Here is a 25,213-nt window from a genome sequence, read left to right as displayed (position 1 = left end):
AAGACCAAGTTGTTCTACTCGTGCGCTGCGTGTCGAGGTGAGAGTTGTGGCCGACAGCACAGCTGTCACAGCTGAAAATTGGCGACTGTGACTCTCCCACATGTGAGGGCATTACAGTAAGTAAGTATACTGTAAAAACCCAGCAAAAACGACGGCTTCAAGAATGCAATGTAGCCAGGGAACACTGTATATACAAACACGGTGCCCCCGTTGACATGGTCTCTTCCTGATGGCTTAATTGCACCTGTATGGTGTCCTATAACTCGCCGAGAGCTGTGTTTATGGTGATCTATCACCTTGCTGCACAAGTCCCGACAGCCTGGGCTCTTGGTCCGGCGCCAACATCCGATCGGCCGGGCAGCAGCCAGACGGAACGGCGATGAGTGACGGCGAGCAGAAGGGCAGGGCTGAGAAGTTAACAAACAACTGCTGTCATCATCATCATCATCATTATCATTATCATCATTATCATGACAGTGCCAGTCTGTATGCCCTGACCTGGCCACTGCTACGCCCGCTTGAGCGCGTGATGCTCGTATTGATCGCAGTGATCAGCTTGGCAGGAATGCAGACGCTCCCCGGTGTCTCAGCCGCCCCCCACCCCCGCAATGTGCCGCGACCTGCCCCGTCGCACATCTGTCTGCTCTCCATCTTCCTCTCCGTGGCACGGCGGCCTTAGATCATCTCCTCCTCGGCCACACTTGACTTGTGCTTGCCTGGAAAAGAAAAAACAAAACAAAAACGTCTCTCTACTGCCTTTCACGGTGCCACTTTGGTGTCTCAAGTGTGATTCGCTTTTGGATCGCGTCTGCTTTCCCTTGATGGCGCTGACATGAAAAGCGGGCCGCTGGCCTCTCTGGTTCGTCCCACAACCGCTGATCCACAACTAAAACAGTCGGCCCCGCCGCTCTGCGGGATACGATTACCCGGGAAGAAGGAGGCATGAGACGTTGAGGCCTCCTCAGGCGTGACATCCACTTTTACTCCAACTTAAACAAGACTTTTAACGGGTGCTGATTGAATTATGCCTTGAAACCGTTTAGAAATAGAATAGCCCTCCGCCAAGGTTGAGCTACTAACAAAACTCTGACTACATTGTCGCCAGTGACTCTGGCAAGAACGAGGCAGTAGATGCAATGAAGCAACAACAAACAACAACAACAAAAACACATAAAAATGACGAGTGACGAGCCCGCCTTTTGTTACCATGACGACCCGGGGAATAGTTTTGGATCGGGAAAAGCCGTCAGAGCAGCAAAACTATTGCTTTGCCGCCATCTTGGTGTCAAGGGACTATGTCGACGTGAGTTGAGGATATTCACTTAGACAAAAGTTGTGCGTAGCTGCCATCTTGTGGCATTTATAGGTAAGTATAACCCTTTTTGGCCGGTGTCAAATTACAAGTGAATTTTTTCTATTCGTTGCAGGGTTTCGTCACTGTAGCTGCAAAACAATATAAATCAATCTCTCAAATGTTACTTTTTAATTAAAACATATTTATATATAAAGTACTTTTTGTCTAAATGAACAGATCAAAGTCATTTTTTTTTAGCTCTGAAACTTTCTTCAAATGTTTTCTCGGGTGTTCAAATTGTGAGAGTAGAAGCCAAATACATGAAAAGTGTCCACACAGAGCTGAGGCTGAACAAACACCATGTGTGGCGGGACTGTCGACTGAATAGACACCTGCGTTTGTCCCGGGCGCACAGCTAGCTATGGAGGATTTAGGGTCTGAAAGTAGTCCCTCAGCGCCCCCCTGCCAAAAATTCTTTGCCTCTGTCTTTTTAAAGCCTATTGATCCACATAATGAGGGACAGAATTGGGGGAGGACTTGAGGTTGTGACAGACGCTTCTAAAGAAGACGCTGGTGGATAATTGAGGCAGGCCTTAAGGCCACAATCGTGACGGCTCTTGTCAGGCTTCACGCGTAGGGCCTCGCACTCCTCTCTGGTGGTTGCACAGCTCGCCCGGATGACACGCTAACCACGGAGAGAGCATTGTTTTATTAGCGGCGAGACGACAAGTGTTTTCCGTGGGCTTAGACAGCCACCGGTGAGACGTCCTTTCGGGGTGAACTTGGAATTGACTTGTTTGAGCTTGTGCTCCGTTATCAGAAACCGAACTCTACAGCTTTAGTCGTCCCTGGGTGGAAAGGACAATTAACAATCTGTCAATGGCTTTATGTCATTTGGTAGTGCCAAATGACAGCAAATGTTCAAGGCATTTTTCACATGGAGCACACTAGTTACTGCTTTGAATAAAAATGCTTTTGTGAAATGGTGGCTGTTGGCATCATAACATGTAACTCATCGATGTTTGCATGGGGAATTTGATCCCCTATGTGTAATTCCATGCGACGCTAGAAGAGATGGCGAGTGTGTGTGTGTGTGTGTGTGGAGGGGTGTGGGGGTGTGGTGGGGGGTGATTCTTAGGAATGATGGGAAATGTAGTTATTCATTGTAAACATGGAGAGGAAAAGGTCAAAGCCATCAGGTGCAGAATTTCGAAAGAAAAGAAGAGGTTAATGGTTAATTTATGGGACGAGGAGGGACCAAAGAAGGGTCTCGCACAGGGCGCCATTCAAGCTCAAACCAACAACATAGTAAAACAAATGCAAAAAAAAACAACAAAGCATTTTGCTAGATTTATTTAGACTCAATTTATTAGGGTACATTCTAATTTATATTTTCATTTTTGCTGGGGGTACTATGTTGCAAACTGCATTTTATTGCTGTTTTAATGATTTCAGTTAACACTGTCCAATGAAAAGCATGTATGTCCAAATGTAGTAAATTTTTCCTTTTTTATCTTGATAGATCTTTTTTTTTTTGTATAAAAGGTCACAAAACTAGGAGGTACAACTTCTCATTGGACATTGACAATATGCTAATTTCTCCGGACATCATTTAACTGTCCAAAAAAGGCTAAGAGGCAGTTAAAAATGAAGTGACAATGGAAACACCATTGCACAAAAAAATATGCCGGTTGATGCAAAAACATTTTGACTTTAACATTAGTTTATGATTACAAATTGTTTTGCAAAAAAAAAAAAAAAACATATTTTGAACATTTTGTAACACAAAATGAACACCTAAATGAAAGCAGACTTTTTTGCCACCTTATTCCCTTAAACACGGGGGGCCGCCCTGACACCCTCGGCGTGACGAGATACGATCTGACATAATGGACTTTGCCAACGTTACGATTCACCGACCCCTCCACCACTTGAGCCCATAAAAAAGCGAGAGTTGTGCTAAATGTCGTGCGTCGACGGATGGTAATCATCAATTATGATTCGTCAGTGTGATGTAATTTGCAGGATGGATAAGAGCAACGTCTAATGAGAGCCTAAGTGAAGCCTGCGCTGTTAATGACATGTCACATTTTCATACTCATCCGACTGAGGCTGACTGGCTTCATTTGGCTGTAATTCATTAGACAAATGTTCAGTCACTGCAATGCTGTGCAAACACCACACATACTCACTGCTGTTTTGCACACATTTTAATCTTAAGGAGCCAATTGGATTGCTGTACTACAGACACAAATAGTGGGTTGATATTCATTTCACGGTACGTTTATGAATACGTGAATGAATGAATATTTATGATTTTTTTTTGGGAGTTTTTTTTTCTTCTTTTTATCCCGCATCTGTGTAAGAGTGGGCATATATATTTCGGTTCAAGAACTGTGAGGCAGACGCTCTAACCAGTAACTCCACCGTGCCGCACTGTCATTAAATCAATTAAAAAAATCTATTACATTAATAAAATTTAATTAAACCAAATTATTCAATAAATAAATGTCATTAAATCAATACAAAATCCATTACATTAATAAAATTCAATTACAATAAACCAAATTAAAAACCTAAATGTCATTAAATAAATAATGCCATTGAATAAGTAAAATTCCATTAATTATATATTTTTTAAATTAATTACATAATGACATTCAATATTAAAAAAAAACAAAAAGAAAAACTCATGGAGTGGAGTTCTATAAGATAATTTCCATCTATAGTCCCTGATAACCATACCACAAATGACAGGAAAACAGACACATTCACCACCGTGAAATTCACTTTTAATCTATAATTGCCTTTATCAGTAAGAATAGTATTTTGAAAAAAAAGTCCCAAAATTCTTGATCCATTTGAGAAAGATTGGTTAAAAACTATGGCTAGTAAGGAACTTTAACCTCGCTAACTCGGCCATTTTGTGTCGTTACCATTCAAAATCAATAGGGTTGTTAGGTGCAGTAATCCTTGAAAGTGGAATGAGAGCTTCGCGGAAAGCCTAATCCTCCTCCGCCAAGGCGTTAAATCAGTGTTTGAACAGGTGCAGATGAAAGGGCTGCAGGTGAGAGCGAAGGAATGACCACCATGTGACTCATCCTCGCACTCTGACTGGTCGCTTCTTTCACCGACTCGGCGGGCTGATCAAAGCCGCGCGAGTGTCGCCGTCGTTGACAGGCCAGTGTTTCTCTACTGTTTCGAGGCGATGAGATTAATCCACGCACACCTGTGCTTTAATTCGCGACGACCAACAACTCGTCAACGCCGAAGCTACAGCTGGCGCGCACACATTACCGTAGTGTTTTTAATCGGGATAAAATGTGTTGAGGGGCTCTAATCGTGTTTGGTAACACTCGACAACGTCGTCGTCATGTCATCAGCCACTGATCCGTGTTAACTGGTGTCCAGTCGGCAAATGATGGCTTTTTGCCAGATGGCCAAATTTGTATATCATAAGGATTTATAATTGAAAATATTAGACAGGTTTAACATTTACAATTCTCCGAGGAGATCGGGGAGGAAAAATAACTCTGAACATACCCCACAACACAATAATTGGGTCTTTGCTGACTTTGATTGAAAGGGGAAACACATTTTCAAATTAGGCCTGGTTATGGCTATGCATCTACCTCGCTTCCTAATTTATCCGTTTCACGTCACAATCATGGAGTGCGTGGATTGGCCGAACACCTTGTTCACCACATACGTCAAATATTTGTAATCCTAAATATTGAAGAGGTTTAACATTCATGATTGTCGCCAATTTTCAGAGCAGATCGGTATGAAAAATCTATCCTAACTCTTGAATTTCAAGGGAGGGGGGGATGTTCAATTGACTATCGTTTAGTTTCATGTCACAATTGTGAAGTCCGTGGATCGGTCGAACTCTGTGTTGACCACACACATTGGTATGTGCGATCTTAAATACTGAACCGGTTTAACATTCGCGATTGTTGACCGTTTTCGTAGCAGATCGGGGAGGAAAAATTACTCTTAACACACAGTACGGGATAATCTCTCAGGATAATCTTTGAGAGACAACATTTTTTGGACCCTTAATCTGAATGGTGTCAAAATTTAAATTTGGCCCAACAGCCAAACTGTTTTCCAAGGAGATCAAGAAAAATCACTTTGAACACACCCCACACCACAGGATAATCTTATGTAGACAACCGACAGTGGGAGATTTGCAGACTTTGATTGCAAGCGGGTGAAAATGCTTCAATTTGGTCAAATTATCGGTTTGTGTGTACTCCACTTAAAACCGTGAACTGCCCTAAAGCCACTGGTCCTAAAAAGATGATATCAGTTTTTAGCGTGACGAGTCGTTCCACATCAACACCAAAGGTGTTCTTGATAAAGCATCGTCACTCCAGAGTTGTCGGTTAGCAGGCGTGTGTTTATTCTGGAAGCCGCCGCCTTTCGAGTACAGTTTGACGACTCTTCACAGGTGAGACCGGCGAGTATTTTTCAAGACGCATCGCTTGCGTGTCTGAACAGACGGCCCCTCGATTTAGTTTCTGTCCATGGGACTGATTGAAACCTCAGACGGCAAAAGATGTTGCAACACGTTGGTTGGATCAAGACGAGCGTCTCTTCCCGCCCAGGCAGACTGAACACGACACTGACGATCCGATGAGAGACGGGGTTAGATGTGAGAGGAAGTCATGTGACTCGCAAGGGGCTTGGAGGAGAGAGGGCGGGACCACCTGAACCACTCTCACCTTTTACCTCGTCCCTGCCCTGAGCCTCTCACACACAAGAACGAGCTGGTAAACCAGGAGCGAGATTGTTCCTCCACTGGGATGCGTTCCGCGTAGGACTCTCATCCGGAACTGGATCACATCGGCCATGTTCGGGCCCGGGCAACTGGTCTCCGCTCTCCTGCCTGCGGTTTTCCACTCAGCCGCAGCCCCGTTTTTCCCCGCCTTCCCGGCCCGGCAGATCCTGATCCCGGCGGGGCCCTACATCAGCTACGAGTCCCTGAGGAGTTACCTGCAGCCCGAGCCATGCAAGGAGGCGCTGCTGCTGGCCACGCAGGCCGTAGGCATGGGTCCACTGGTGGATGGCATGGGTGAGTCCAACCAGAACCACGTATAATACACTTCGCGGAATCCGTCCGAATGGGGTCCCCAAAATAAATCTCAATTAATTATATTGTATCATTGGAAAAAAGTGCATGTCTATATGGGGACAGGCGCGGCAATTAAACAAACATAATAAACCAATTACTTCTCTACCTTTGTTTTGGGCCAATTAAAAGCTCTGATATGATTGTGACATATCATAAATCTCATGTATCTGCATGAATCCATTTTTTGGGGGAACAAAATGCAGTTTATAAAAAGAATAAAGTGCAGTTTTATCCACGAACAGGTGTATGTGTCAAGAAAATAGTTATATTTTGAGGGAATAAAAGGCGAAATATTACAAGAATAAATCGTCTCATTAAATGCGGACTTTAATATCGTAATTTTACGACTTTATATTGGAAGAATACAACTTTAACCTTGCGAGATTACAACTTTTTATCTCAACAAAATACATCTAACTATTACGACTAGGGCTGCAACTAACAATTATTTTTATCGATTAATCTATTGTTTTTATTATTATTGATCAATCAGATAAAAACAATTCATTTCCATCCCGTTATTCAAAAACAGGACATTATTTCATTGACAGTGCAGAAAATGCACAAATCTGAATTGGTTAGGATTCAGTTACCGGTTTGGTCCGTAACATGTCGGAAAATCCACAAAAATGTTAATCATTCTTTTCCAAATTAAAGGATGTTTGCCTGTTTGTTTATTTTGATGAAACACAAAGACATTTAGTCTGATTTCATGGAAGACTACAGAAATCAGAGAATATTTTCTGTTGATGCTGACATTTCAAGGATTTGGACAATTTTAAGTTAAACAAGGTCTCTAAAAGATAAATCAATTATCAAAAGAGCAATTGTCGATTCATTAATTGTTGCACCTCTAATTGCAACTTTTTTCTTTAAAAAAATACTTTTTTTCTACTAAGACTTTGATGTTTTAGCTCACCGAAATTATTCTTATATTACAACTTAAAAAAAAAAGATAAATCTACTGTAACATCACAACTTTTCTCCCCAAAATAAGCAACCTTATACTTTCTGCAGCATTTAGTGGTACACATGGTATTTATGTTGAGTTGATGTTAGGATCGTGAGGGGTCCTTGGAAAAATTCTCCCCTGTAAGGGGTCCCTGGACGCAAAAAGTTTGAGAACCCCTGTTCGAGCGAGTGTCAAATTGTCCTCAAGTGTCAAAAAGACGTGAGCGTCGAGTGTAAATGTTTACAAAAGACCGGCTAACGGCTCGTGACGAACAATCAATTATCAAGCCTTGCTGAAGCAGACCGAATGATGGCCATGCTAATTAGCCAATCTAGAGCCATTAGCTCTTTGTCACCCATTGGCGATTGTGTTAATTTGCCGCTGTGCCATTTATTTATTTTTTTCCCCTCCCTCCCCAGACGAGCAGAGGCCAGTGAAGCAGCGTCGCGCTCGCGCCAACTACAGCAGCTGGCAGCTAGAGGAGCTGGAGAAGGCCTTCGAAAGCACCCACTACCCCGACGTGTTCATGAGGGAAGCCCTGGCACTCAGACTGGACCTCATTGAAGCCAGAGTTCAGGTGAGCTACATAATTGGCCTCCCTCTTTTATCACGGGGGTTAGGTTCCGGACCGCCCCCGCACTAGGTGAAATCCACAAATCAGTGACCAGATATTCTTTTGTATTATTTATACATATTTTAAAGATGTAGGAACCTCCCCAGACTCTTCTTAATCTTCCCCTCACTACTATTAACACCTACCATAGTTACTCTTAAACATATAGTATTGCATTGGAGTATTGTGCACTATGTACATTTTATTTCTTGTAATATGTTTTCATTATTTTGTTTGTTTGTTTTTGCAGCTTTAATGTTTTAGGCTAGGAAATATTTATTTGACCATTAAAATAAATAAATAAATAAAATACAGCATACAGTCAAAATCCCGCGATATATGAAACAATTATTAAATCTGCAATGCAGTGAATTTGCATTTATATCTGCTTTATAGCGAGGGAACACTGTATGATGTCATGGCATCACTTAGTATCCTAATGCAATTTTGCCTTCACTTCGGAGTTTAATTTCTTCTGTCACCAAGATTACATTCTTCCAATTTGAAATTAATTAAAATGCCATTAATCTGTTCCATAACCGTCAAAGTAGCACTGTATTGTATAAAAACAATAAAACATGAAAGAGAATGTAAAGAAATAAACTGGTTTTCTTAACGTATATTGACCTCAGAAGCTGTAGTCTGGTTTGTCTGCGTGTGAGCGTCTGGGTGTGGGTTGTGGTCAACAACAGCTCATTGTGAGAATTTTTTCATTTTGTATTTGTGTGTTTGACTGTTTGTCCCATTTAATAAACCGATAGGGTAGGTTTTACGTTACAAACCAAATTCATGCGTAGTGAGAAAAAAAAATACAGCTAATGGCCTTTGGAAAACAGTTTGCATGTGAACGGAAGATCTACATTATTAAAAAAGACGTGTGTGTGTGTGTGTGTGTGTGTGTGTAGACATATCATCAGTTTGAAGCGCGTCAAGATGGATGTGTGTGATAGCACACCTGCTAACTCTCACTAGCCAAGACTAATATGTGGCTGAAGCAGCTGCAGCGTGACTCATTTAAAGCTATGCTGTCCTTTTTATTTGTTTTAGTGTACTTGGATTGATACCTCTCTTCACAGCACTCCTGTTTTTTTTCTAAAGGTAAAGAAATACCATGAAAAATAGATAAAAGATATTTTCTTGGTATCAAACTGGTTAGTACTGGTAATGATGGTGACATGAACAATGTTTATAAGGTTTTGTTTTGGACACTTTTTGGATAAGTAAACATTTTTGACCCAGCAACATTATTGCTGTTCTTGATAAATTAATATAACCACAGGGTTCAAAGTATGACACTTTTTTCATAAAAAATTGTAGACCTTTGCTTTCTTTCTATGTTTATTTATTGGTGGATCTCAATTAGACTATTATGGAAACTGTTTGAAAAATGTTTTACTTCTTGACTTGAACTACTGAAATACATTTTGACTTGACATATTTGATGAGATGGATTCTGATTGTGACTCTAGGTTTGGTTTCAAAACCGGCGTGCCAAGATGAGGCGTCAGCTGAAGCTGCAGGGCCAGCGTGCTGAGCCTCACCCGAAAGGAGAATGCGGAGACTTCCCGGATAAAACAATCCATCGTTTAAAACATCCCGAGGACGCTTGCGACGGCGAGCGCTGGCCGAGAGCTCAGGAAGACGACGGCAACTACCCGTGGACAAAAGTCGCCGGCGCGGCGGCGGCCGGTCAGAGGTCGGAGCAGCTGCGCTCCAGCAGCATCGCCAAGCTGAGGGCCAAAGCCAGGGAGCACGAGGCCGAGATCAACGGCGCCGTCAACGTGTCGGCGGGCATCGCGCCGTCCCGAACACAGGAAGTGGACGCCGTGCACGGTGATTGATCACTTTCCCGCTTCCTGTTTTTACATATCACCGTTACGGAGGAAAAACGTCATGCTCTCAAGGTGCGGGGGGTAAAAAAAACAACGTATTGGAGGAATAGTTCTCATGATTTGGATTTTTCACTTCATTAGGTATAGCTGTATCAAAAATGCCTGCCTTTATAGAGGTAATACTTTTTTTTTTTTTTTTTTTTAATATAAAGACATTTTTTGCACAGCGCTTGTACTGGACCTCATTAGGTCAGGCAGGGCAGCACGGTGCACTCGTGGCGAGCACCTCTGCCTCACAGTCAAGAGGTTCAAATCCTCCCACTATACCTACAAGCGGTATAGAAAATGAATAGATTGTGTACGTGTACCTAAAACAGTGGCCGGAAAGTGTGTTGTGCTTATTTCCTGTGCCAATTAAAATGCATATTCATCTGTCACAACTAAAATGTCCTGTCGCTTTGATTCCGATGACCGGTTTACGCATCATGTCAGAGTGAGGCAGGGACGCGGGCCGTTTAATTTGACATCCTTGACCGCTGCGGCCGCCTTTGCGGGATAAACAATGGAAATAGCTGAAGAATGAAGTCACGATAAGTGAGTGTGCGCGGGGTGTAGTTTTAAGCGATCTAAAGCAGTGCTTCACTATTATTGTAAGCCACTGTCACATTATGTAGAGTTTGAAAATATGGTGCCAAAATATAGGAAAATAAAAGACTGTACTGAATTCAATGAAAATGTATCGCACATAAATTAAATAAAAAGTGCATCTCAATAATTATTTGAATACAAACAATTCTAAAAGCTTAAATGCAACTGAACTGAAATGTACTGTACTGGATAAAAAAAAAAATAAAAAATTGAATGTAGTGATTCTTCATGTAGCACGTAGAAGGACCCCATGCACTACTAGTGGTACCCGCACTACATTTTGACATTACTATTGTTCAATTCATGTAGCAGAGGGTTTTGGGTGCAAAAATGTGTTTATTTTTTTTGCCAAAATGAGAAGAACAAAGCAATTTAGCAAGAAACATGAAATTGCTGGATCTGGCCGCGGGCCTTGAGTTTGATACCTGGTCTAAAGTAAGCTCTATGTTGACTCTAAATAGAACCAGCTGGAGTATTTGGCAGGTGATGAAGTGAAGATGACTTTAAATGTGATGAAAGCACCCAGAACAAAAACAATAATTTGCCCTCGTCCAGAATTAAACTCAACTATGTGACTGTTTTATAGTATAATTCTCACTCATTAACTTACTTTAACAAACCACACCTTGAGTCTGCGTGCATCATTTAAAAAAATAATCCATACAAAATGTGTATAATATGATAATCCCAGATGTGTCAGAAAAGGACTGGTGGTCACCAAAGATATATTTGAAACCCAAACTCCAAACCGCGAGTTTGCGGCAGATGATCAAGCAGGACGTCTGCGAGCTTCGTTCAGAGGGTTGTGGCACCGCAACTCGCGGCTGCTTCACCATGACAACGTGCCTGCGCACAAGGACTTGAGCATCCGACACTTCCTGGCCCGAGAAGAACATCGCCGTGCCCGAACAACCTCTACACTCAGCCGACCTGACTCCATGTATTTTTTGTTGTTGTTTTGTTTTGTTCTGAAGATGTGGACTACATCAAGAAGGTCGTGACGACGGAGCTGCAAAGGATCCCGAACAAATCCTTCCAGGAGTGCATGAAGATGTATCAGAGAAGGCTGGAAACGGCCGTTTGACTCCAGAGGGATTGCTTCGAAGGGGAAAACTTGCGACACTAGTCCTGGAACTTTTCTGACACACCTCATTTATGGTTTACATGGCTCGCATGTTGTAAATGATATCCACACCTTATTGCCATGAGCTAGTGCAGCTTAATACTGCGCCCTACTGGCCAATGCTAATTCAGCAGCAAAGTCATTACAGTAAACGTGTATGGGGGGAAAAAAAACACTTCTAGGCCTTCTTGTGCCATTTGTAACACCAAAGAAACAAATAATTTCCAAATATTTGGTACATCATTTCACAAATCCACAAGGCGTGGTGGGGTGTTAAATCTACCTCAACATGTTTGCACAGCATCATCATTTGTGAACACGTTTCTATCCTCAGTGCACAAGATAATTGTAATTATTTTTTTAAATACTTACACCCTAATCTGCAGTATAATCTTGAGCATGCTTGCTAAGAAAATTTGCACACACGATTAGGACCTCGTGTGCACAATATGATAATAAAGAAAAGGAGTGACCATCTTGTGCAAAAAGGATAGGAAGACACTAATTAACATAACGGAGCCTTTGGGCTTCTATTAAAAAAATTAAAATAAAAGAAAATTCATCATTCAAGCCATTGATCCTTTTCTCTCAATCCCTTTGCCTTGGTCACGTGACATGGAAGCGTTTGTTTGTTTACTTGAGTTGCATAGAGCAAAAGCTAATTAGGCTTTTGCCACCCACAAGTACCCTTGTGACGTCACGCCGAAACGGCTGATAATCATACTTACAGTCATTGAATACAATACTATATTTGTATTATGAGACTCAAAATTGTAGACCTTTGCTTTCTTTCTATGTTTATTTATTATATTATATTAAATTAGCCAACATTTTTTGAAAAATTAGTTTTTGTTTTTTTAAGCTATTCCACAGGTGAGCTTTGATCAATTTAGCACTGTTAAATTGTGACGAATGAGCAGTTTCGCGTCATGTGGCGCATAACTAGCCCAGCCTCGTCGCTTATGTCAAATGATGTCCAGTAGTATATACTATTTTGAAATTAGCCTGGATAAATTTCTATACCTACGTGTGAGTTTTGGAATACTTCTTGTGGACTTTTCTACGTTCGTGCGCGCTGTCGACTTCGGCGGTTGCGCGCCATTTTTTTTGGGGGGGGCAGAGAGAAACTCGAGCCAATCCGCATATTCGCCTAAAACAAGAAGCTAACAAAACAAAACAGGACGCAGCTGAGTGAGTCCAAACCCATCCCACCCGTCTTCGACCCTCCTCCTACCTCTTTCACAAGTTCCCAAACATTAGCGAGCGCTTTTCGGGAGCATGTCTGCCATCCAGGCTTTGGAGCAGTGGTGCCGGTTCCAGTGTGCCGGCTACCGGGACGTGAACATCACCAACATGACCACGTCGTTCCGCAGCGGACTGGCCTTCTGCGCCCTCATCCACAAGCACAGACCCGACCTCATGTAAGTACTGTACACGGCAACCTGAAGTAACAAAAATTCACCAGTATATACAGTACATACTATGCATTCAATGCAAAAGTGTTTTTCTGGTTTCAAATAACTACAACCGTGATGTGCAAAAAAAATATTTGTAATGCAAGAACAAAAATAAAGTGCCACCAATAACAAAATCACACACAGATATTTAACTGTATATATATATTTTTTTAAAGTGCATAACAGTGTGTACTGCAGTATTTCTCAACCTTTAATTGCGCCAAGCCACATATTTTACATTTGAAAAAAATTAATGGCACACCACCATACGGAAATGTCACTAGAAATGGGTACACTGGTGATTTAAGTACAAGTACAGATACTTGATATTGCTATTACGTCCTGCATTTGTGATGAAAATGTTGTTTTTATTTTTAATACAATTATTCAAAAACAGAAACTTTTATTGTACATGCCATAAGTTTCACTTAAATATAACATTCATCCATCCATCCATTTTCTTTACCGCTTATCCTCACTAGGCGGGGTCCGGGGATTGAACCCCGGTCCTCAGAACTGTGAGAGCGTCTGCCTCACAGTTCTGAGGACCGGGGTTCAATTCCCGGCCCCGCCTGTGTGGAATTTGCATGTTCTGCGTGGGTTTTCTCCGGGTACTCCGGTTTCCTCCCACATCCGAAAAATATGCATGGTAGGTTAATTGAAGTCTCTAAATTGCCCGTAGGTGTGAATGAGAGTGCGAATTGGCTGGCAACCACTTCAGGGTGTACCCCGCCTCCTGCCCGATGATAGCTGGGATGAGCTCCAGCACTCCCGCGACCCTTGTGAGGATAAGCGGCTCAAAGAATGGATGGTTGGATGCTCTTCAGAGCCCCTAGTGGTCACACGGCCTTTGGGCAAGTGCTTCGTTCGCCTCAGATCCTGCTTATTACAATTAAAACAAGTTCTAAAAAGTTGTATTGTGAGTAGAAAAGATGCTTCTATGTGTGCATGTGTTTTTTGTTTTGTGTGTGTGTGTACAGAGATTACGACTCTCTCCGCATGGAGGACGTGTTTGACAACAACAAGCTGGTGAGACCGCATCTCGTTCGGCCCTTTATAACCTTTGACGCGTGATGTCACGCCTCCATCAATGTGCACTCGCTAGATAAGGGCAGCTTGGGGGGGGGGAAAGCTCACTATCAGGGGCCATTTAAAAGGGTAATTCTTTATTACTCTTTGTTAATAATCCTTAGTTAATTGCCTCAATATGCTCCCCAAGAGTTATACATACAAAACTCAACCAGTAGAGCCCCCTGGAAAGCTATTAGAAAAATAAATAAAAATCAGCCCCTAACACCAGTTTCACCGATCGACATAAAACTGAGTGGACGTCTATCGTAGCAGGACGCACAAAAAAGTCTCAAGGACCCATGCTCAAACTTGAACGCAATGTCGTTTTGGTTTGAAGCAGCCATTTTGCTGTGAATTCCGGGGCGAGAATTCGCCCAGATGAATCCCAATCGGAGGCATGTATCCTCAACAGATGGGTGATACGAAATTGCACTCCGTTTGCCAAATGGTGGCAGACAGTCACAAGACAACACACAATCTCAACGGCCCACAAAGGAGCAAAGTTCTCAAAGTGACTCATTTGCCGGAAACATGGAAGAAATCTATACTGTACTTTACAGATTGTCTCCAGTTCTCCCTCGAGACGAGTGAGGACAAATAAGGTACAAAATTGACGATTGGAGTACTAAAAAGAACAGCTTTGTCATTCGCCGTCATCTGTGTCTACCTAAATTTAAAGAACTCCACTTGGAAGTTGAGTCTCGTTCTGCGCTTGCAAAATGTAATGATCGGTGGAAATGAAACCAGCAGGTCAAAAACAGCACGTGAATGCAAATTGCATTTAAATTTGCCTTTAGATTATGTTTGTTTTTCATGTCTGCTCAATTACTTTTGTCTATTTTAGTAAACGTCTACTTGACCTCGCCGGTTCTGTTAACCTGCAAAGTCCCATAGCTGGGACTCTTCCGTGATCGTAGTCATTTTCTATTTTTTTGCACCTCGCCGGCGTGTCACTGTGTGTTGTTGTCTGAATGACGACCTGGCGGAAGTGGGCTTCCTGCGACACAGCTGAAGTTCTGAGGCCATTTCCACTACTCCCGACGAGGCTCCTCGTCAAGGAAACACCAGTTTGGTAATGGACACCCTTGTATATTTCATGAAGTGTCACATTTCCTGCACTGTTGTTCGATAAGAAACAACTTGGACAAAAGCGCCTCTTGTCACACTCAGACTTTACATTTAAAAGTCATGTCCGAGTTACTCCCTCTTGTATCCCCACGAGTGCACGGGAAGTGAGCTATCTAGGTCTATTTAAAGATGATTGTGTTGTCTGACTGGTGACGCAGGCCTCCCAAATGTCCAGAATTTTCCCTGTCAAGGCTTTTCAGGTGGCGGAGGAGGAGTTGGAAATCCCGGCTCTGTTGGACGCCGAGGACATGGTGGCCTTAAGGATCCCCGACAGACTCAGCATTCTCACCTACGTGTCTCAGTACTACAACTACTTTAAAGCACGACCGCCCAGTGAGAACATTTCGTTTCTTCGTCATTTTCAGGCTAACTCTGCTCAAGATGTTTTGGAGATGCATGCTTTTGTTGGACAGGCACAAGATGGTTCAATGTATTTTTGTACTTTTGTCCACTGACGGCAGAACAGACATGGCAACTGTAAAACTGAAGTTGTGTATATTTTATTCAATATCATATATTTGTGGATAAATGCAATACCATTGTTGCTTTGGCTTCCACTTGACTTCCTTCAAACGTCTTTCTGTGTGTCCAGATGGATGACTGGGTTTCTTTTAGCTGGAGATGACACTAGAAAGTGACAAAAACTGCAAAACTCATAGTGGTGTTTTATTATTATTATTGCACGATAATTGACAATGTTGTTCATAATTTGTTTAAAAAGCTAAAATTACAATATATTTTTGAATAATTTAGTGTAATACAATACAACTACAATATTTTTCTAATAATGATGATTAGTTTAAATTATTTATTGTCTTGGTAAATATAATTTATCAATTGGGCGGCATGGTGGACGACTGGTTAGAGCGTCTGCCTCACAGTTCTGAGGACCGGGGTTCAATCCCCGGACCCCACCTGTGTGGAGTTTGCATGTTTTCCCCGTGCCTGTGTGGGTTTTCTCCGGGCACTCCGGTTTCCTCCCACATCCCAAAAACATGCATGGTAGGTTAATTGAAGACACTATATTGCCCGTCGGTGTGAATGTCAGTGCAAATGGTTGTTTGTTTGTATGTGCCCTGCGATTGGCTGGCAACCAGTTCAGGGTGTACCCCTCCTCCTGCCCGATGATAGCTGGGATAGGCTCCAGCACTCCCGCGACCCTTGTGAGGAGAAGCGGCTCAGAAAATGGATGGATGGGTAAACTTTCATTTCGAGAAACGCAATATGTTGCGTAATTTATTTTTAAAATAAACAATGTATTAAATATAAAACAAATCTAATAAAATTTCCTTTTGTTATTTATTATTTTAAATAGTTATAGTTTACATGAATTTTAATGAAGCAAATAGAATATTTTTTTTAATAATTCTGGATTTTTACATATTTCTTACATAAGATTATTGATTAATATATTCCCCAAAATCGCCCTCCTAGTTCATTATTATTTTTAAACACACTGTATGTTTAATGGCAAAACATATTTTATATAGTTATTGTGTTTAAAAGTTTTGACAGAAGGTATCATGTCAAAAATGATTGACATTACCAAGCTCCTATAGAATAATGTAATCCATAATGTTTTGAAACTTTTTTCCTTGCTCCGCAGTAGGAGTGAAGCGGCCGGCGGAGGGTTCCCAGTGGGCGCCGTCAGAGAAGAAGAATGTCCCAGTGGCTGCCAAAGCCAAGACCGTCATCAAGAATCAGGCTCCTCCCACCCTCGCCGGCGGGACTTCTCCCAAGCTGGCAAAAGCTTCGGCTCAGGTCGGGTCACTTCGTTCGATACGCCTGTCCATGTCCTCCAATGAGACCCGATTGTGGTTGTGACGGTTATTTTCCAGAAGCCAATCCCCAACAAAACTGGAACGCTTAACAGCAAATGTGTGGCTTGCAAGAGTCACGTTCATCTGGTCCAAAGACACTTTGTGGAGGGCAAACTCTTTCACCGAAGCTGTTTCATGTAAGCTACTAGTTCTCCAACTTTTAAAACCAAGTAACACCCAAAAAAAAAAACTTTTCTCTCTCCAAGTAATGACCGTCAGTAAAATACAGGAGCGTAGTAGGCCTACGTGTTCATCAAAAACGAGGCAAAGGTTATATTCCCAAAAAGTATATTTAATTTTATTGTAAGCCACTGGACCTAAAATGTTTGAGAAACAGCTGTCTTAACGGATGTGCTGGTGGTTTTGTCGTGACGGTATTCCAGATGCTGCGAGTGTTCCGTCACGCTCCACGCGGGAGGCTACAAGCCGGGGAAGGATCCGGACACTTTTGTCTGCCGCGTACACCCCGAGAAGATTTCCAAACCCTCCCGTGAGGGTCGGATCATGCCCGCATCTGGCTTGTTGCATAGCGCCATCCACATCCAGCCTGCGCCTTCCTCCGAGCCCGTCCGTCCTGTCAACCCTACTCAATGCTGGACCGCCTCGGCGCAGAAGACTCAAGCAGCCCGGCAGAACTTTTTCCAAGCAGTGCCGCCGCCTTCTCCTCCGTGGAGGAAGTCCACAGAGCCCTCGGGAAGGCCGGCGTTCCCGCAATGGCCGCACATCCATGAAGGAAAAGCTGGAAAGAAATTGGCAGAGGAAAACTGCAACAATAACAACAAACGTCTGTTTACCATTCGCTCGGCAGAGAGACGGTGAGTGTTGGTTTCTTACTATTTTTCATCTCTTTTTCTGCCTTTTTTAATTCATGGATTTTTTTTTTCACTGCAGTTTTGGAGGAGAGTCCGCTCCAGCTGAAAACTCCACTGCGTCAAAAATAAAGTGCAGCAAAAGTCCAGCAAGGAACTTTCGCACCAGTGAAGAATTCGCACGTCCCGAGGCGATCAAATATAGCGACACAAGGCCGACGACTACCACAGGCCAGCAAATTCATCAGCTATTTATTTTAGTCATGCACCCAACACCCCACCCTAATAATACACAAATAATCATTGTGCAGTGGAACCTCGATTTAACGGGCTAATAGGGGGAATGGCTGTCCGTTAAACCAGATTGTCCGTTAAATTGAAGCACTTTCTTTGTGGCCTAAAAACAACAGTACAGTACAAAATTATTATTTTGTATTTTTATTTTTTTTTGGCTGAAAACACTCATTACAGTACATGATTATTGAAAAGAGGTAAATTACAAAAAGCTTTAAAATGTAAAAAAAATTGTTAAAAGTTTATCCAAACTTGCCTCACTGGGGCATGAAAGGGGGGATTTTGAGTTCCAATTGGACACTGCTTTCTGTCTGTTAAATCCGACATCCGTTAAATCGGGATCCGGTAAATCATCCGTTATATATTTCTTGAAAAAAAAAAAATTACAATTACAGTAAATTTCCCATTTTGCCTGCAGATCAATCTTATGAGAAGCAATCAAAACCTAAATCTGTGGAAAGCAAAGCAGAGCCGCCAAGGTAAAGCCTATCAATATCACTAACTTGCTTATTAGACCCGTCACTCTTGATGTTATCTAATCTCACTTTGCATCTCTAAACTACGCTACCGCTTCTCCCCCCCCCCAGGTTTATCCTCCTTTTAACAGCAAGTCTCGTTTCTATGCCCCCCTGCTAACGACTCTCGTGTGACTTTCTTCCCCGCTGTTGCTTCTAAGCACTGTCAAATTAGAAGGCGAGGCCTTCCTCTCCTGTATTGCCATCCCTCTTTATCACAGTCGTTCTTTCTACTATGCAGAAAAGACGCGGCATCCTCCAGCAAACAACATCGGTATGACTTCTCGTCTACTTCTTTCTCCAACGTTTCCACCACTCCGACGAGGCCTCCCCCAACTTCAGTGACCGTACTGCCTCCTCATCCTGTCACATTTTCACCAGCTGGCCAAGGGCATCTGGGTGAGTTGCTTCTAGGGCTGAAAGGATTGATCCAATAACTCAAATGATTCGATTAGTATAGAAATTTGACGCAGAATCTCTGCTTTGAAGCTTCACATGGGTAATTTTTCCACTTGAACTAAAGTTACTGCAGATACACGCATCCACTCCTTGTAGGAATAAGTTGGGGTGATGGCGGAGAGCCAAGAAGAAAGAGTATAAAAGACAGACACATTTTCACTTTTGGTATTATTGTACGCCTAAAAAAGAAGATAAATTGCAAGGTAATGTAAACATCGTTAGCTAATTTAATGTCGCCCACCGCCGCTAGGTAAAACGTAAGTGGTCAACGATAGACACAGCTACAGGTGCACTTTCAGTCACTTAACTGAATAACATAAACACATAGTAAGCACATTTATACACTAGCTTCTATGGCCCGCCCACAACTGATGCCCGGTCACTCAACACGCAGCTAACAGTTAGCCAGTTAACAGCCAGCTGCTAACCGGAGGCGAAAACAGCAAACTCCAGGGCTCCAGCCCACCCACAACCCAAATGAGGACGAGCGGTGTAGAAAATGGAAAATGGATGCACTGGAAAACATACAAGGTGCTTGCTTTAACTTTAGAGCGCTGTGAGTGAGAAGTCAAGTGTTCTTGTGATGATGCTATCTTCAAGTCACCGACGCTCTCCACAAAAAGATTTGTAATTGCCTCCAGATGTCACAAGATGGTGGCAAAGCACCGTTTTCTAATAGACAAAGCAATGGTCTGACTAAACCTAATGAAGTTCCTCCCATCTCTTCAACATAGTTGCTTGGCACCCAGATGCCACCTGATGGCACCAAAGCAATATTTTTATATTAGACATGATTTCGAACTGAGTGCAAAAGCTGCAAATAGACGGGTTTTTCAGTGAGTAACGGAGGATAGGATGTCAAAAAATTCTGCAACTAAGCGAATCCAGGAATGCCAAACCATGAATATGTGGGGGCTCGCTGCAGTGTGATGAGGAATATGACTACCAAAAATAAATTCATACAAGTGTACAGTACTGTATATAGAAAATGGAGACAAAGTTGGTTGAGAATTTGTGACTGCAAATGAAAAAAAATAAAGATGACACATGACATTTTTTAGCTCATTCCAGGCCTTGTTTGTGTGGAAAATCCTGTGAAAATTGAAGTGCGTGCAGACCAATAAGACGTAAAGCTCCCTGTCCTTATTCCAGCCGATCCTCCCAGGAGGTGCTCGCCTGTCAAATCCCCTGCAAGATGGCCAGCTATGGAGGCCATTAGCTCACCAACCTCCGCGGTGGAAATCCCGTCAGGTACGCCGTCACCTGAACACACACACACGTATTCCAACAGCCATCTTTGTTGATGAAATGTGAGTTTTTACAGGAAATCCATCCGGTGGAGTCGGAAGTGACAAAAGCTGCCGTCTAATCCTATTTCATCTACCTCTTAGGCGCTAAAAAAGGAAAGTATTTGTCACCCACCAACGCCCCCAGCGCTGAAATGAGGTCACCCTCCGTAAGTTCCCTCCATTAAGTCTCTTTAGAGATTAATTAACAGCGTGACACGTACGCTGTCCAAAAAAATTGACATTTTTCATTTAACTTATCAAAAGTCAGACTTTTTTTTGTTTTTTTAATAATGAAAGGTCTTGAATAGCTCTCTCAAAAGCGCTTTGTTTTATATCAGCGCACGTCTTATCACATCCAGACGGAGCGTATTGAGCGCGAGCTGGGCGACATCGAGAGCAACCTGGCGCTGCTGGAGAGAGAAGGTGTGGAGCTGGAGAGGAAGCTTCGCCGCTGTGAGGAAGGTACGCCCACATCTTCCTCACTCATCTTCCACCGCGTTTGGATGGCGACGCGCCAAAAAACGAAAACATTTCATGGATAACATACAAAGACAACCCAACCAAACATTTGTTTTATACATATTATACAGAGTGTTACAGGTGTGTCCATTTAGAAGTAGATCTTGCGATCCTCCCTGTGCTGTTACGACATTCATGGGTTTCTCTGGATTACTTTTTGAAAGAAATCGAAAAACAACCCTTTGGGTTAGATCTGGTGGTGAAACCTCAAACCTCAAAGTTTTTCAGTGCTGATGTCCCAGCTTTTTTGGAACGTGTTGCAGGCATCAAATTCAAAACGAGAGAATATTTGCAAAAAAAACAATAATGTTCATCAATTTGATCGTTAAATGTCTTATCTTTGTAGTGTATTCAATTGCACATAAGTTGAAAAGGATTTGCAAATTATTGTTCTGTTTTTATTTTAGTTTTAGTTAGTTTAGTTTTTAGTTTACAATCCCAATTCCATTGAAGTGTGTTAAACATAAATAAAAACAATACAATGATTTGCAAATCATGTTCAACCTATACTTAATTGATTACACTACAAAGACACGATATTTAATGTTCAAACTGATAAACTTTATTGTTTTTAGCAAATAATCATTAACTTAGAATTTTATGGCTTCAACACATTCCCAAAAAGCTGGGACAGGGTCATGATTACCACTGTGTTACATCACCTTTTCTTTTAACAACATTCAATAAACGTTTGGGAACTGAGGACACTAATTGTTGAAGCTTTGTAGGTGCAATTCTTTCCCATTCTTGCTTGATGTACAGCTTCAGCTGTACAACAGTCCGGGGTCTCCGTTGTCGTATTTTACGCTTCATAATGCGCCACACATTTTCAATGGGAGACAGGTCTGGACTGCAGGCAGGCCAGTCTAGTACCCACACTCTTTTACTACGAAGCCATGCTGTTGTAACATGTGCAGAACGTGGTTTGGCATTGTCTTGCCGAAATAAGCAGGGGTGTCCATGAAAAAGACGTTGCTTGGATGGCAGCATATGTTTCTCCAAAACCTGTATGTCCCTTTCAGCATGAATGGTACCTTCACAGATGTGTAAGTTACCCATGCCATTGGCACTAAGACAGCCCCATACCATCACAGATGCTGGCTTTTGAACTTTGCGTCCATAACAGTCCGGATGGTTCTTTTCCTCTTTGTCCCGGAGGACACGACGTCTACAATTTCCAAAAACAATCTGGACTCGTCTGACCACAGAACACTTTTCCACTTTTCATCAGTCCATCTTAGATGAGCTCGGGCCCAGAGAAGTCGGCGGCGGGTGATAAATGGCTTTTGCTTTGCAAAGTAGAGTTTCAAGTTCCACTTACGGATGTAGCGTCCAACTGTATTTACTGACATTGGTTTTCTGAAGTGTTCCTGAGCCTATGTGGTGATATCCTTTACACATTGATGTCGGTTTTTCATGCAGTGCCGCCTGAGGGATCGAAGGTCATGGGCATTCAATGTTGGTTTTCGGCCTTGCCGCTTACATGCAGTGATTTCTCCAGATTCTCTGAACCTTTTGATGATATTATGGACCGTAGATGATGAAATCCCTAAATTCCTTGCAATTGTACGTTGAGGAACATTGTCCTTAAACTGTTGGACTATTTTCTCACGCACTTGTTTACAAAGAGGTGAACCTCGCTCCATCTTTGCTTGTGAATGACTGAGCAATTCAGGGAAGCTCCTTTGCTACCCAATCATGGCACCCATCTGTTCCCAATTAGCCTGTTCACCTGTGGGATGTTCCAAACAGGTGTTTAATGAGCATTCCTCAACTTTCTGAGTCTTTTTTGCCACCTGTCCCAGCTTTTTGGGAACACGTTGCAGCCATAAAATTCTAACTTAATGATCATTTGCTAAAAACAATCAAGTTTATCAGTTTGAAAATTAAGCACCTTGTCTTTGTAGTGTATTCAATTAAATATAGGTTGAACATGATTTGCAAATCATTGTATTGTGTTTTTATTTATGTTCAACTCAATGTCCCAACTTGATGCGTTTGCATGTTTGTGCTTAAAAATCAATCTCAATATTCTTTGTTGCTGGTGTCCAGCAGAGAATTGAGGACATTATATAGCAACATGTTGTTTTGCTGCTTTCCAGAGGGCGAGGGCGACCTGCTGATGGACCCGCTGATGGTCGACTGGTTCAAGCTCATCCGAAAGAAGCAAATGTTCATCAGGAAGGAGTCTGAACTTGTCTACACGTGAGTGGCGATAGCATCTATACTCGAATTACCAGCTGTTGCTTGGTCTTTTTTTATTTATCGCTTAGTATTCTGAGCTAAATGGAACAATGAAGGTAACTGTAATGCCCTCACATTGTGTTTCAGAGCGAGGACTCAGGAGCTGGAGCGGGAGCAGCCACGTGTCGAGCAGGAACTCCGCAGGCTGCTGGAGAAGCCCGGTAAGAGGTGTCGTCGCGCTCCGCCGCTTTTGCCACCGCTGCTTTTTGAGCTGACGTTCGCGTGGGCTGCGATAGATCGCGCCAAGTCGGCCGAGGAGCGAGCGCGTGAGAAAATGCTGATGCGTAATCTAATGGAGATCGTGGACGGCAGGAACGCCATCGTGGAGGTCCTGGATGACGACCGCCTCAGGTGAGGGGTTTATTATGAAGTAACAACAAATCTATTATTAATTTCCAAAAGTGTTTTATACAGCTATAAAATACATGGGTATCTTCAGATTCTTTGCAGTTAATGCTAAGGTGATGATAGTCGACTGGACTATCGATTAATTGATGACATCATTGATTTTTTTTTCATTACAAAGAGGGAAAAACAAAACCCTGTGGTAGAGTAGTTCCTTGAATGCAGTGTCACTATTTCATTCACTAATGCATCTTTTTTTTTTTGCTCATTTTTAGGGAATTGGCGGAAGATGAAGAGCTGAACACGATGATGAAAAATTTGGGTATGTACCGTGTATCATCTTTATTATAATCTTTACATTTGATTTTTACATTTGATGGACAATTTTTAGTTACAGTATTTTGTTTGTTGTTTTTCGTTTCTTTTTTGCTATCAATAGGAGTAAAGAAAGGCAAACCTAAAAGGAAGTCCTCCCTCTCAAAACTGTTCGGTCGAAGAAGCAAGCGACGAGTGGAATAAAATTGTAATTGTTAGACAAAAGATTGCAACTTTGAAACATGTTGCGGTGGTCGTGTGCATAAAGCAGGGTACCCTCATACCGATTTTAAACATCTTAACCGAATTTGTAAACACAGAGTTTGGTTAAGATTTATGATCGTAAATACTGAATAGGTTTAACATTTACGATTGTCAACTCGACTGTTTTCCATGCAAACTGGGGAGGAAGAATCATTCTTAACACACCCCACACTAAAGGATAATCTCTCAGGATAATCATTTGATAATCTGCCTTTTCGGCCTTTGATCGAAAGGGTAGAAAAAAATACTCAAATTAGGCCTGATTGTCGGTGTGTGTGAACCCTACTTTTGCAGGATTACCGCTAAAGTGCAACACAAACACTTGTGTAAAATATTTGGCTTTGTTTTAGGTCTGGACTTCCTGGGTGATCTTGTCTTTTTATTCTTTTTGACTGCGGTGTAAAAGATGTCCAATTTTGGAAGACAAATTGTTGTTGTTTGTTATTCACACGTTGTCTTTAGCTTGCTGTCACTTAATCATATGACCTGCACGTCACATTTCCCAATGTCACACACAAACAGACACTCAGCTACCTACCATCTTATATTTATTCTTTAAATTATACCTTTCGATGATATGTCACTGTGTGCTTCTTTAATGAGTCATTAATCTTTTACAACAACAACAAAAATGCAGCCAATCAGGTGACGCGAGGTCAAAAGTAGGTCGTCGGCTGTTGAAATAATTCCCGCTGAATTATGTGCATATTAGACACACGTGTAATCCCTCCACAGTCTCCAAATTGAGCCAAATTGAAATTATTTCATTAATAATTTCAATAATGGATTTTAACAAATTTCCTGTAACGACATTAGCAGGCGAAGAAGACAGAGGAGGAGGGGGACGCGCGGGTCTTGTTAATTAAGCCACACGTGTTGAGCAGCCTCCACTTTGTACTGTAGGTGGCAGCCTGGCTATGCTCTATCACACACACTCTCACACGCAGACACACAAACACACAGCCACCACTTGCAAAATCCAATTTGCCACACTTGCAGACAGTTAATTTCTTTGCTAATTTTATAAATGCTGCAAAAAAAAAAAAAAAAAAAAAAAGACAGAGAAAGTTTGAGCCGTGCCGACG

General features: G+C 42.1%; 2 protein-coding genes and 1 long non-coding RNA gene across 9 annotated transcripts; 2 read left to right on the top strand and 1 right to left on the bottom strand.

Moving 5' to 3' along the window:
* Positions 1–272: 272 nt before the first annotated feature.
* LOC133465485 (uncharacterized) lies at positions 273–12,970 on the bottom strand. The gene is made up of 3 exons (XR_009784637.1): positions 12,834–12,970; positions 499–716; positions 273–407 (listed from the first exon to the last, which is right to left on the bottom strand). It is a non-coding gene; the product is annotated as an uncharacterized LOC133465485 (long non-coding RNA).
* si:dkey-43p13.5 (visual system homeobox 2) lies at positions 2,419–10,675 on the top strand. Its single transcript, XM_061748357.1, has 3 exons — positions 2,419–6,371; positions 7,803–7,960; positions 9,466–10,675. The coding sequence occupies exons 1-3, from the start codon at positions 6,149–6,151 to the stop codon at positions 9,835–9,837; spliced, it is 753 nt and encodes a 250-aa protein (XP_061604341.1). The 5' UTR covers positions 2,419–6,148; the 3' UTR covers positions 9,838–10,675.
* Positions 12,544–24,706, top strand: micall2a (mical-like 2a). Of its 7 annotated transcripts, none has more exons than XM_061748351.1 (18): positions 12,545–13,020; positions 14,037–14,085; positions 15,447–15,588; positions 16,862–17,016; positions 17,094–17,212; positions 17,459–17,890; positions 17,967–18,115; positions 18,597–18,657; positions 18,935–19,092; positions 20,305–20,403; positions 20,544–20,608; positions 20,780–20,903; positions 23,063–23,165; positions 23,292–23,365; positions 23,441–23,555; positions 23,825–23,871; positions 23,989–24,072; positions 24,479–24,706. In XM_061748351.1, the coding sequence occupies exons 1-17, from the start codon at positions 12,878–12,880 to the stop codon at positions 24,066–24,068; spliced, it is 2,115 nt and encodes a 704-aa protein (XP_061604335.1). In that variant the 5' UTR covers positions 12,545–12,877; the 3' UTR covers positions 24,069–24,072; positions 24,479–24,706. The 7 variants fall into 7 exon arrangements, with proteins under 7 accessions (XP_061604336.1, XP_061604335.1, XP_061604338.1 ...); XM_061748354.1 differs by having other exon boundaries at positions 12,546–12,790; positions 12,893–13,020; positions 23,989–24,706; XM_061748352.1 differs by having other exon boundaries at positions 12,544–13,020; positions 16,865–17,016; positions 23,989–24,706.
* Positions 24,707–25,213: the final 507 nt, after the last annotated feature.

Source organism: Phyllopteryx taeniolatus, chromosome 16 (assembly GCF_024500385.1).
Source record: "Phyllopteryx taeniolatus isolate TA_2022b chromosome 16, UOR_Ptae_1.2, whole genome shotgun sequence".
NCBI classification, from domain to species: Eukaryota; Metazoa; Chordata; class Actinopteri; order Syngnathiformes; family Syngnathidae; genus Phyllopteryx; species Phyllopteryx taeniolatus.
The sequence above is the reverse complement of the archived record's forward strand: the minus strand, read 5'-3'. Positions and strand labels throughout refer to the sequence as shown.